This window comes from Muntiacus reevesi, chromosome 10, assembly GCF_963930625.1.
Source record: "Muntiacus reevesi chromosome 10, mMunRee1.1, whole genome shotgun sequence".
Taxonomy (NCBI): domain Eukaryota; kingdom Metazoa; phylum Chordata; class Mammalia; order Artiodactyla; family Cervidae; genus Muntiacus; species Muntiacus reevesi.
The window spans coordinates 40,404,502-40,417,467 of record NC_089258.1 but is presented as its reverse complement, the minus strand read 5'-3'; the positions used below and the strand labels follow the sequence as shown (position 1 = coordinate 40,417,467).

At 47.4% G+C, this 12,966-nt stretch overlaps 1 protein-coding gene across 3 annotated transcripts in view; it reads left to right on the top strand.

Moving 5' to 3' along the window:
- Positions 1 to 12,135, top strand: part of FBXW2 (F-box and WD repeat domain containing 2) — a 33,376-nt gene extending 21,241 nt beyond the window's left edge. For all 3 annotated transcript variants that reach the window (XM_065947362.1, XM_065947361.1, XM_065947363.1), the window contains 3 exons: positions 387 to 473; positions 1,092 to 1,261; positions 6,825 to 12,135. In XM_065947362.1, coding sequence (XP_065803434.1) covers positions 387 to 473; positions 1,092 to 1,261; positions 6,825 to 7,113 — 546 coding nt within the window. In that variant the 3' untranslated portion in view covers positions 7,114 to 12,135. The remainder of the gene's footprint in view (positions 1 to 386; positions 474 to 1,091; positions 1,262 to 6,824) is intronic.
- Positions 12,136 to 12,966: the final 831 nt, after the last annotated feature.

The following is a 12,966-nucleotide window of genomic DNA, read 5'->3' as shown; positions in this document are numbered from 1 at the left end:
GATTCTGGTCACAAGTAGAATGTCTTTTCTCCTTATGACGCACGTACTTATGAAAACAGGTCATTTGTACCTATTATGTATATGGATTTTTTTCTTTCCTATTCTTTATCATTTTATGATTTTAAAAATCAGTCCTAATGTTTGCTTCCAGACCAAAGCTAAGAGGAAATGCTGCCAATATTAGACACTTTTAGATCCTGCTGGTAGCCTAGAGAATCTCGTTATAATAAAACTCTTAGTAAAGGTTAACTTGAGTTACAGTTAATGTAGAGTTATAGATTACCCACATACCATATCGTTTTGAGCTTTTTTTCATATTTTACTTAAGAGGGATGTATATAGTACTAAAAGGGTCTTTCTATAACATGGGTATGTATTATTTCTAGGTGGTCTTGCAGAAGTGCAAAGTCAAGTCTCTCTTGCACAGCCCTGGAGACTACATCCTCTTAAGTGCAGACAAATATGAGATCAAGGTGAGGTTTTTTTTTCCCTCGTTTAATTTGCTTCATGAAAGAGTGTGGCACAGGGAAATATTTCAAGGGAGGTAGGAATGTCTTCAGTCTAAGCCTTCTTAAACCTGTTGGAAAGAGACTTAATTCATTTTCTCCATGTTCTAGGCAGTTTCTAACTCTGATTTATAAATGAAGGGGGGAAAAATCCACAGAAATTTATCTTCAGTGCATTCTTACAGTTTTCTTAAGATATACATCTCTTACCCTTCTCCATTCTTAGATCTGAAGTATGAAAACATAAACATTTATTTGTATAATAATAAAAGCAATTTGCAAGAAGTTTACAGAGCACTCTGACATATACTTTCATTGCATCTTCTAAAACATTCCATGTGGTAGGCACTAACTGTCTTCGTGGCAGGAACTCGGGTTCAGAAGAGGCTGAATATTTTACCTGAGATTACACAGCACGTAGGTACCAAGTAAGAATTTGAACCCGTGTCTCAGCAGTCAGCCTGTGGTCTCCAGTTTACTCCACTTTGTTTGTGACTTAAGCAAACACAGGCCACATCGTTTAAAAAACAGGTTTTTCTATGGTGATGTGATCTATCATCTTTCCTAATTTTCCTTTATCTGTAGATTTGGCCAATTGGGAGAGAAATTAACTGTAAGTGCTTAAAGACGTTGTCTGTCTCTGAGGATAGAAGTATCTGCCTGCAGCCAAGACTTCATTTTGATGGCAAATACATTGTCTGTAGTTCGGCACTGGGCCTCTACCAGTGGGATTTCGCCAGTTATGATATTCTCAGGTAATATTTCCTTGGGCCTTTACCGTTAACAGTCTGTCGCAGTTTAATAATAAAGACAAAACAGTATTTGGATAAACTAGTTAATAACTTGCTTTGGGGAAATGTTTACTCACATTTCTGTGCTAAATCTCACACGAAAGTATTTTAAAGGCAGTAACTAAATTAGAAAGAGTTATATGTTGGAATGTAGAGACTCTAGCTTCTAATTCCTCTTCTGATGTGCTGTCTGCTCAGTCACATCTGACTCTGAGACCCCATGGACCATAGCCCACCAGGCTCCTCTGTCCATGGAATTCTCCAGGCAGGAATACTGGAGTGGGTTGTCATTTCCTCCTCTAAGGGATCTTCCCAACCCAGGGATCAAACCCAAGTCTCTTGAGTCTTCTGCATTGTCAGGTGGATTCTTTGTCACTGCACCACCGGACAAGCCCAATCCCACTTCTTAACTGAGTTAATTTCCCCTTTCAGAATGTTTGGATTCTCCTGCCAGTTTTTCTGGAAAATGAAGAGTTTGGATGGAAAGATCTATCACATTTCCTCTAGTTGTAATATTTTAAGTTCTACTTCCTGGTCATTTGAAACTGTGCATTGAGGGATCAAGTGACCTTCTGTTGACTAGTAGAAAGACAGAGGTACTTAGAGAAGGTTACAGCTAACAGGCTTTCTCTCCAACAAAATAGAGGCCTATAGACAGTTTTGTGATTCACTGCATACCATAGACCCCTCTTGGAGATGGCAGTATCTGGTAGCATATTGGAGGCTGCTAGAAGCCAGTGCTTTGTGGTGTTTAAGAGAACTTACTTTGGTGATAAATAAACCTTGCTTTAAGACCTAGTTCTGTTTTTTATGAACTGGGTGATTTTATGTAAGTTTTTTAACCCTCTGTGCCTGAATTGTCTCACCTGTAGAGATTAAATTAATTGCCTCTAATGAGGATCGGTCCTAAATTAAATCAGTCCTGAATATTAATTGGAAGGACTGATGCTGAAGGTCAAGCTCAAGCTCCAGTACTTTGGCAACATGATAGAAAGAACTGACTCATTGGAACAGACCCTGATGCTGGGAAATACTGAAGACGGGAAGAGAAGGGGACGACAGAGGATGAGGTGGTTGGATGGCATCACCGACTCAGTGGACATGAGTTTGAGTAAACTCCAGGAGTGGGTGATGGACAGGGAAGCCTGGCGTGCTGCAGTCCATGGGTCGCAAAGAGTCGGACACGACTGAGCGACCAAACTGAATGAGGATCTAGCTCAGGACCTGACAGTCTGTATCATCAATACGTCTGAGAAGTCCTGCTGCATAAAGACACCTGTGACTTCACACCGTGCCTGGTGCCCTTGCTTGGAGGAGTGCTTGTTGACAGCTCACAGAATTAGTGTTCCATAGTGTGCTTCAGAAGGGACTGCCTGGAGGCATAAACTGAACATTTTATCTTCATTGTTTTTATGTGTGACTGTTTAGAGGTCAACTCGGATCTGATCCTGCTAGCCAGCAGCTGACAACCCGTCTTTGGTTGTAAAGTTACAGCCTCATTATTGTCTTCCTGGAGTCAGACATACACTACTACTGTTTTTCTTTTTTTTTTTTCTCAGATCTGCATTTCTAACCATTTAGATTTCCAAGCTATCAGAATAGTTTCTAGAAATAATTGGTAACTGCATGCAGACAAAACAGACTAGAACAGATCCTAGAAAACATTAGTCCAAGCTCTTCATTTTACAGGTTGGGGAACTGAAGCTGAGAGAGGTTAGGGGCCTGGCCAAACATCCCACAGCTCACCCTAGCCCAGCACCCACCTCCCCCTCCATCCGTCCATCCATCCATGGCTGGATCATCCGGCAGACATATGGGTAGCAGCAAGCCAGAGAGAAGGAACTTTGAAAGAACTTGATTCTTTGCAAAGTAAGAAATTCAAGTACGGTTGCCCATGGGTTTTGCACCCACGGATTCAACCAACTGAGGATGGAAAATTTTTTAAAATTTTCAGAAAGTTCCAAAAAGCAAAATTTTGAATTTGCCGTGCATCAGCAGCTATTTTCATAGTGTTTACATTGTCTTAGGTACAAGTAACCTGGAGATGATTTGAGCACATGGGAGGATGTGTATAGGTTATATGCGGATACGGCACCATTCTGCGCAAAGGACTTGAGCAGCCATGCATTTTGGTGTCTGAGTGGGCTCCGCAGCCACTTTCCCCCAGATAGGACTGTAGTCACCCTGGGAAAACCAGATCTTTGCTAGCTTACTAATGCTTTTGTTTGAATTAAAGTTTGGAAGAGAGGGGTGCTGAGGCAGGGTGGAAGAACGGTGTCGTAATCTTTTTAATGCTTAGAGTCTGTAAAGGTTTCATTTGATCCTACGCCTGCTTTTCTCCTGTGTGCCTCTTACTCAGAATGGCAGGTGAAGTCCAAATTCCAGATGAGAAGTTTTTGCTCTTTGGATATGCTAGCTGTAACCAATAAACTTGCACAATTGTTTGCTGCTTGCAAGTGCTAAGTTCAGATTTTTTTTTTTTTGAAAAGGGGATATTTTATCTCTTACTTCCCCCCTCTTCCTCACATGAATAAAACAATGTCTCTTCAAGGGGTTGAACAGTTATGTGACTCTGGCCTTAGTTGCCAGTGCTCGGTTGTGCTCCTTACGCTTTGATGCTAACTGAAAAGACAGAAACAGCAACAGCAGCGTGTTGCTCTGTGACAGCTAGGATGCGGTGTGTTGCTCTGTGAAAGCTAGGATGCGGTGCGGTGTGTTGAGCGAGGTTATCTCGGCGTGGCAGGCAGCGGCGCGCAGGTTCACGGGTGCAGACTGCACTGCAGGGACGTCTGTTTGCAGTCCTAAAGTAATCACAGTCCAGGGTGCTGTGAGCCTGTCAAGACCTGTGTTCAGTCCTGCAGCGTGTTTGCGCTTGAGTCTTTGAAATCAGTTTAGAGCTTCCCTAGTACCTCAGCTGGCAAAGAATCCGCCTGCAATGCAGGAGACTCTGGTTCAATTTTCTGGGTCGGGAAGATCCCCTGGAGAAGGGCTAGGCTACCCACTCCAGGATTCTTGGGCTTCCCTTGTGGCTCAGCTGGTTAAGAACCCGTCTGCAATGCGGAAGGCCTGGGTTTGATCCCTGGGTTGGGAAGATGGCTACCCACTCCAGTATCCTGGCCTGCAGAATTCCATGGACTGTATGGTCCATGGGGTTGCAAAGAGTCCCACACGATTGAGTGACTTTCACTTTCATCCTTCCCAGCCTCAAGTCTGATCCCCTAGCCACACAGTTTTCTAAGTTTCTGGTCATTTTCCGCTTGTGTCAGTGATGTGGGACCTACTAGACTCTCCTGCTTTCCTCAGTCCTCTGTGACTCTGTCTTGTAGGAATCTGTGTTTCCCGTGCTCACTGCACCACTGCTGTAGTCGTTAGCAGATACTTACTTATCTAAGCTGTGTGTTAGGCACCGTGATGTACGCTGGGAACCAGCAGAAGTAGTTACCAAACTTGTGGACATGACGGACCAGGGAAGCCTGACATTAAACAGCTGACTACATGCAGATGTTTTAATGGTTGGGAGAAGAGCAACGTGGAATGGGGTACTCTGAGACCTAGTCTGAGAAGTAAAGGAGAGCTTTGAGGAGGAGGGTCAGGCCAGGCTGTAAAAGGTGAGGAGATGCATGTAGCTGAGGGTGCAGGTGTGCGGGGAGGAACATGGCCCGAGCATGCAGCCTGCTGAGAGGCCCTGAGCCCCCGGGGAGCCCGGTGCGCTGGGGTGATGGAAAGAAGGCCGGTGTGGCGGACGGGAGTGCAGTGGAGAGCCAGGGAGGGGTTCAGAGTTTGAGTCAGGTGTAACAGCTGTAAATTGAAGTGTGAGGTTAAATGATTGACCGCGTCCAAGAGCGGAGTGGGGAGACCAGCTGAAAACCCTGGGCAGAAGTGCGGGCAGCAGGTGATGTTCTAGATCAGAACTGTGGTGGTTCAGGTCGTAGTGAAAACCTCAAAGGGAAATTGAGGTAAAACCAATAGACCTCGGTGGTTGGATTTATGGTTTTAGGGTTGGATGGCTGCCACGTCTCCTGCCTTGAGTGGTTGGGTGAGTGAGCAAGCAGGGAGACGAAGAGAAACCGGCCTGGCTACGGAGTTTAGTTTTGGACCTGACGAGGGTGAGGGACGGGTCTTTGTCTTCGTGCTGAGTCCCCCTCCCTTCCTGGTCCCAGACTGGAGTCCGGTTCTGTGTCCTGCTCTTCCCCTCTGAGCTCTCTGCTGCTGGGCCCCTCACGTGGGGCCTCTCACACGTCCTCGCTCTTGAAAGGCGAGGGTTGTGGGGGTCTTCTCCCCGCCTCCAGCTCTTGCTCTCCAGCTGTCCCTCGGTGGCCCTGGTTTCCAGGCCCTGTCCCCTCTGCTGACATCTTGCACACCCTAGTTGGTGGTGTCCTTGTTAGGATGTAGAGCTAACTGGGCTGTCACCTGGGCTCAAGCATACAGTCACTGCAGAATTTGTGTATCTCTGTCCTGTCGCTCTTCTCACCGGCTTCTGGAGAGAACAGTGATTGTTCCCCTTACGGAGCGTGCAGAGGCTGAGAGCTACTCCGTGTTCCTCCTCAGCAGGGTCTCTCCCCGCCGTGCCTTTGTCATCAGAGTTTTGTGACCTGCCAGCCTGAGAAGCTTAAAGCCGTCCTCCCTACTCTCCCAGTTTTCTGTAACTTACTATGAATCTGTTGTTATTAAATGTTTCCGAATTATTTGGGAAACTTTATGTTTTCAGCCTCTAGACTGTTTTGAGCGGAACCTGTGCTTGCCACCTGCAGAGCGGAGCAGCACCAAATCCCTTGATTTTCCGTCCTCTTTCTGGGCGTGGGGGGCTCCCCTCGGCCAGTGCAGTCCGCGCCGCACACCTGCGTGCCTGCGTCTCTGGTCATGGAGGGCTGGCCGTGCTGCGCCGCTGTAGCTGAGGGACTCGAGCATCCTCAGATTCTGGTATCTGAGGGGCTCAGGAAGCAAGGGATGATACATAGCAGTTTTTACCCAGCGGTAAGAATTGAGTGTCAGACTCTTCTCTGACTAGTAACTAGCTAGTTGTAAATTCTTAGCCAAAGTATTTACCCTGGCTGGTCTTTAGTTTTCACATCTTAGAAATGAAAATATTAAATGACATAATCTGAAAGATCCTTTCCAGCTTAGATGGGCATTTTATGCTTTTATAAATGCTCATTTCCTTATATGCATGTGTTATGTTATTATGAAGGGTTCTTTTCCCACACCTTTTTTCCAAAATAGGGTGAGCTTTATGTCCTCATATTTTCCTTTTTATAAGAAAGTTTCATTTAGTTTTAAATTTGCTTGAATTTTGTATTGGTTTTTTTCTTTGACTGCACTGCTCACGGGATGGAGGATCTTACTTCCCCGACTGAGTATCGAACCTGCGCCACCTGCTGTGGCGTCGTGGAGCCCTCACCGTTGGACCACCAGAAAATTCCCTGTATTGGTTTTCAGTGTCTCCAGAAAAGATTACATGAACTGTGCATAAACAGATGCACAGTTGCCTTCACGCCTGGTTCACGTGTCTTAACTCTCATCCTTGTAGGGTCATCAAGACTCCTGAGATAGCAAACCTGGCCTTGCTTGGCTTTGGAGATATCTTTGCCCTGCTGTTTGACAACCGCTACCTGTATATCCTGGACTTGCGGACAGAGAGCCTGATTAGCCGCTGGCCTCTCCCCGAGTATAGGAAGTCCAAGAGGGGCTCCAGCTTCCTGGCAGGTGAAGCGTCCTGGCTGAATGGACTGGACGGGCACAACGACTCGGGCCTGGTCTTCGCCACCAGCATGCCCGACCACAGCATCCACCTGGTGCTGTGGAAGCAGCACGGCTGACCTCGGGCGCCGGGGCTGCGGCTCCGGCGTGCGGCCCCTGGCCGCCACCTGCATGAACCAAAGTTCTCACCTCATGGCATCATCGCGCAGCGCACAATCATGTATCTGTTTGCCGGGGCCAGGGCTCGGGGCGGGGGGCTCGTCTTGTGGACACACGCCGCAGCGCGCTGACGGGGCGCACCGTCGGCTTCATGTGTTCTTAGTTTGTGGGTCAGTGTGAGAGGCTGCGTCTGGGGTTCATCATTTATTTGTCCTTAGTTATGTGGGTCCGTGTGAGAGGCTGCATCTGGGGTTCATCTTTCTTGAATATTGGTTTTAAGTACAGAAATTTAAATGGCTCATTAATCTGCTAATTGGTTGCCTATAAAAACACAGTCTATTATTAAAGCTTTTTACCATTGCCTTTTTCTCTTTTGAAATTGAAGCAAAGGTGCTATGATGTTGTTACAGCAACTTTTCTCACATGGGGCTTAGCTTTTATAACGACCCGTGTTATAAAGACCACCAAGTTCTGTGACATTCATGCTCTCCACTAAATACCAGTTCTAAAGACAATGTGTCTTCAGTGCAAATCCAGTTCTCTAGATTGACGGTTTGTGACACGTTTTAAGCCCTCATTCTTGTCAGAGCCAAGGTCGGCCGTGTCCGAGATGCACGAAGTTCTGTAGTCTTTGTTTCTGTGGGACAAGCTGGCTGGGTCAGCTGCCACCTCCATGACCGCGTAGAGGGGACACGGTTCAGTGGAAGGCGCCAAACTGGCAGACTGAAGCCTGGCTCTGTTCCCTAGGAGCCCCACAGCCCAGGAGTGCAGTTCTCTGGCCCCGTTTTCTCTGTCTCTATAGCTAGTTGTTAGGCTGTCATTTGATTTCTGGGATTCTTTCTGGTCCTGTGTCTGCTGAGCTGTGCAAGAGTTGATGCTTCAGTTTTGTCCGATTGCTAATTTGTTGTTTCTTGGCATGATGATCTTGGAGATCGTCTATAAATGAAACCACTGATACAAAGTTGTAAGGAAATCAAACATGCAAAAAAAAGAATGGATAAAAGGGAATGTGGAAAATGTTAACATAGTCTGCTTTAAAAACTGTATGCAGTTGGTGGAAGAAGTGCTGAGAGGAATTGGGGTTCTCTGGATAGGCAGGGTGTGCCAGCTCAGAGAGAGAGATCCCTGACCCTGACGCTCCTTCCTCTGCTGTCTCTCTCTTGATGGGTAGCCTCAGGCAGGCTGACTTTCTGTTGAAAATGAAGGACTTGCGCTAGATTGGGGTTTGCAAACTCACGGGCCCGGGGAGCCATGCAGAGAGCATAGGTGAGTGCAGCCCTCTGGGCAGGATGGAGCTGTACCAGGGGAAGCTCCTCTGACGGGGCGGTTTCAGAGCCCTGAGTGCCAGGCGGGAGGAAGCCCAGCGTCGCGCAGGCCTTCTGATGTGTCAGGTGGAGCTAGGCCTCCAGCATTGTGTTTGTAACTCCCTAATTTTAAAAATGTGGACAATGACTTGGAGATAATGTGAAATGCAGTGGGCTAATAAATGAAGCGAGTCTGCAGGCTGCCAGTTCACATTCCCCACCTTCTCATTCCTGCAGAGTAGACGAGGCTGTGATTCGACACTGGCGGTGTTTTAATGTAATTGTCACAAACACTAGGGAGAAAGTCTAGGGAACAAGTGTTGGGAAGAATTCAAGAGTTCCCAGTTGTGTGACAGAGAAGTGAGGGGGGGCGTTTCAGTCACGGACCTCCAGGAAAGTAATAGAAGATGAATTTAAGAGCTGGAGCCTGAGTGGGAGGCCCTGCCTGGGAATATGAGGGATTCTGTCTTCTTGTTAACTTTGATATTAACCCATTTTTCAGGGAGGAAAAGGGTTGCTGGCAGAGCTGAGAATGATTCAAAGTACAGGGGGCCACCACACTCCCAAATCCTATCACCCTAGAGCCTGACAACAGACCTCCGAATGCCGCCAAGTCAGGGTTTATGAGAACTGACGGTTGCTCCCAAGGATGGATTTAGGTAATATCCATTCCAAGACTCTGAGGAAATCAGGTGAAAGAACAAGATCTTCATACCCCAAATCCATCTCACATTGATTTCTGTGGGTGAGCGCTGCTTGGTCCTTTTAAGAAATGGGACTAGGTTCAAAGCTGGAATCTATTTCTCAGGAACCTAAGGAGGCTTTGGGCCACAGTGAGGGGAAATGACTTTTCTCATTTTCATCCACCTGGAACATGAAACTGAGATCACAGATCTAATGATCATCCGTAGTCCCACCTCACCTTCCGACATACATACAATTGCTTTAAAGACCACGCGATTATATAGTCATCTGTGGGGGAAACTTTGAAATGACAGACCTAAACCTTGTATGGCACGTCTCCTTTCAGTTTTCAGCGGTGAATACCAAAGTTATCATCGAGGTGGTGCAGCTGATTTTGACCGCAGTGCTCGGAGTCCTGCCTTCATCCCTCTTTGTATAGTGTTGCGGTCCATAGAGTCAGAGCCATGGTTTTTCCAGTAGTCATGTACAGATGTGAAAGTTGGACCATAAATAAGGCTGAGCACCAAAGAACTGATGCTTTTGAATTGTGGTGATGGAGAAGACTCTTGAAGTCCCTTGGATAGCCAGGAGATCGATCAATCCTAAAGGAAATCAACCCTGAATATTCACTGGAAGGACTGATGCTGAAGCTGAGGCTCCAATACTTTGACCACCTGATGCAAAGAGGCAGCTCATTAAGAGAAGACCCTGATGTTGAGAAAGATTGAAGGCAAAAGGAGAAGGGGGCTGAAGAGATAGTTTGATAGCATCACTGTCTCAGTGGACATGAATTTGAGCAAACTCTGGGAGATAGTGGAGGACAGAGGAGGAGCCTGGCGTGCAGCAGTCCATGGCGTGGCAAAGAGTTGGACACGACTTAGTGACTAAACAACAACAGCTTCTATAAAAATGGAAAACCGACCCATCCTTTGGAAAAGAATAAAGCGAGGTGGGGAGTTGATGAGCGCAGTGGACAGGGGTAACTCAGGCTCCTTTCACAGAGTTGGGGGCGCTCTTTCCCGGACACTGACTTCTGCTTCCGTAGCTCAGAGGCTAGGGATTTGCCTTTGCCTCTTGTTTTGTGAGTATTCTCATTTCTGAAAAATTCTTAGGTCATGAACAGATAGACTCCATCTTTCTTCCCGAGCATTGGATTTCTCTGGTAACCCTGGTGTGGTAGAAGGTGGGGTGGCTGTCAGCTCAGGTCTCTGGAGGGACTCATAAGAACTTGGGGCTCTGGGGAGAGAATGAGGTCCGAGAGAGCTGAGGGGGTGTGAGGTTTCAGGAGACTTGGTTCCCATTCCAAAGGAAGCTGGTTCCCCCCAGCAAACCCCATTATTTGAAGAATATAATAAGTGATGTCAACAGCTGGGTTTCACCTGACATCTTAGACCTATCGGAGAAGTAGGAAGAAAGACTTCCTCCAGGGGAGGGGCTTGACTTTGAACAAGTCCCCAGGAAGTACACATGTTTGAGTAGCTTTTAAGTGGAGGAAAGGGAGGGTTGCTATTCGGTTTTAAGGTGTGCACTTTCTTTTTCCTAGTTCAAAGTTACTCTGTTCTGGCCATTGGAAATGCTCAGGAAAACATGAGTGAGGATCACGTGATCGTGCTAGTATTTGCTCTCGGGAGAATGTTTAGTGCTCTGCATTTGTAAAACATCTTAGGGAGAAAAGAGGTACTTTTGCAAACAGTATTATGTTAGCCATGAAGGAATCGTTTCTGTCAGGTGAGGCGTTTCAGCTGAACCGAAGCGGCTAAGGAGAGGAGCCCAGCTAGATGCGTTGCTTTGGCCAAACCCAGCCAACCCCTGAAGCTGTGGTGGTTGCCCCAACTTCTGGGTGCCTAGAGATGGGTCTCCCCACGCCTCGCTTCTGGCTCTCCAGGCCTCCTCGTCTGGGCCTCTGCCGGGCCCTGGCCTCCGAACCGCTCGCCGTTGCCTGTGGGGAAGCTGCCCTGGGAGGCAGCCTGCGCCGGGGCGCTCTCCGCTTTTCGTCAGGGCCGCAGGGTTGCCAGCGTAGGGGAGGGGCCCCAGGTCCGCCCCCGACACAGCCTTCCTACCTGCCTATGCTGGTGCTTGCCAAGGTTTGAGGTGACCAAGACCCTCTCGAGAACTCTGCAGTCCCTGGATAGTGTCTGACAGACAGGCCGGGTTAGCACTCCTGACAGAAGTGCCTGCCGGCCGCCTCTGTGTCCTGATCTGCGGCTCCCTGCGTTTACTCTAGGAAGTGGAATTTCTTTCAGGATAAACCATCAGATGGATTGCAGGTACCTTTGTACCACTCCCTTCAGCCTGATGAGGCTGAGTGACCGTGCTCAGTGCAAAAAGGTGTTTTGCTATCAAGTCGTTTCCGTGTGTATCCAGTCTCGCCCAGTTGCTTAAAACTTGTATTACAGTCTTGACTAGTGTGAACATACTTAATGATTGCAGCTTAAGAAACCCAGCTAACTTCTACTCTTCATGAATGTACTCAAATAAAAATGTTTTTGCATATTTAAATCTGCCCAATTATTAATTCAGAGGGTAAAAGCTCACTGCTGTTGGTGTCCATATACTGACATTGTGAACAGACACATTTCATTCATTTAGACTTAGTTCTCTTGATGAGAATGCTCAGGTTAAAACAGGCTGTTCTCACCAATCCAACACCTATGGCACCGTGGAACTTCTGTTTCACTTATTTGATGTATGTTGTGATCTCGGGGGAGTGAGGTGAAGTTTATATTGGCACTCTCTGGGGTTGGGTGGGCAGGGGAGAAGGGATTGCTTAAGCAAATAGTAGAGTGACTGTGAAATAAGATGTCTCTATAAGATGAGAAGTTATTTTCATGTGTCACAGAAGCATTCTTCCACCTGTGAGTGATTGTCCTAACTAGAGATCATTTATCTCCATACATGAAAGCAGGTTCCCTTGATCAGGCAACATTTAGTTTGGCCAAGCCCAAGTTATTGTTTGTACTTGAAAGAAATAAAGCTGCATTTCCTTAAAAATTATATTCTGCAATGAAGGCTACTTTCTTGGGTTTTTTTTTCCCCCAGCCAATTCCAAGGAAACTTTTCAAAAGCAAGTGTTTTTGAAATGAACTGTTCCTCGAATGATCTAAAGCGACTGATCTGTTCCTGTTTCTGTATGTTCTAGAATGTAAGTCTAACAATGTAATGATTTCTAAATGAGGTCCAAGAGTGGAAATAAATTCAAAAGCAAAATGCAAGGAAGCATTTTGGTGACCTTCGTGAATAGGTGGAAATGGGGAGGAAAATGTCTTGATGCAGAGTCCAGAGCTTGGCCTCGTCTCTGACTGCTTTGAGGCAGCTGGAGGATCGGCACATCCCCAGCTTGGTTCATCCTCCCTACTGATGTCACTGCGCAGGGCTCGTCATCACACGTGACCTGTACCTTTGCTCTCCAGCAGGGCCTTGTGGGGCCAATGGTCCTGCTTCACAGGTGAGAAGCTGAGGCTTGGAAGGGGGGCTGGTGGCCCGGAGGATGAGTAAGTGGTGAGAATGAGGCCTGCTCGTCAGCGTGCACGGGCACGGGCTTCTCCTCCCTGGCCTTGTTTCTCCTGCTGTTCTCTCCCGCCTTCAGTCCAGGCCTGGACCACTGCCTGGCCCCTCACCATCGTGTGCGCCTCCCGAGCCACCGTGGACTCTGCTGCTAGGGCATCTCCCCAGCCTCTCCTTCGAGCACATGTCTCTGTCCAACAGCCTCATTGTCGTACCATCGCTAAGTCACGTCCGACTCATTTTGCAGGACACCACCCCCAACCACCACCAGGCTCCTCTGTCCGTGGCATTCTCCAGGCAAGAAGACTGGAGTGGGTTGCC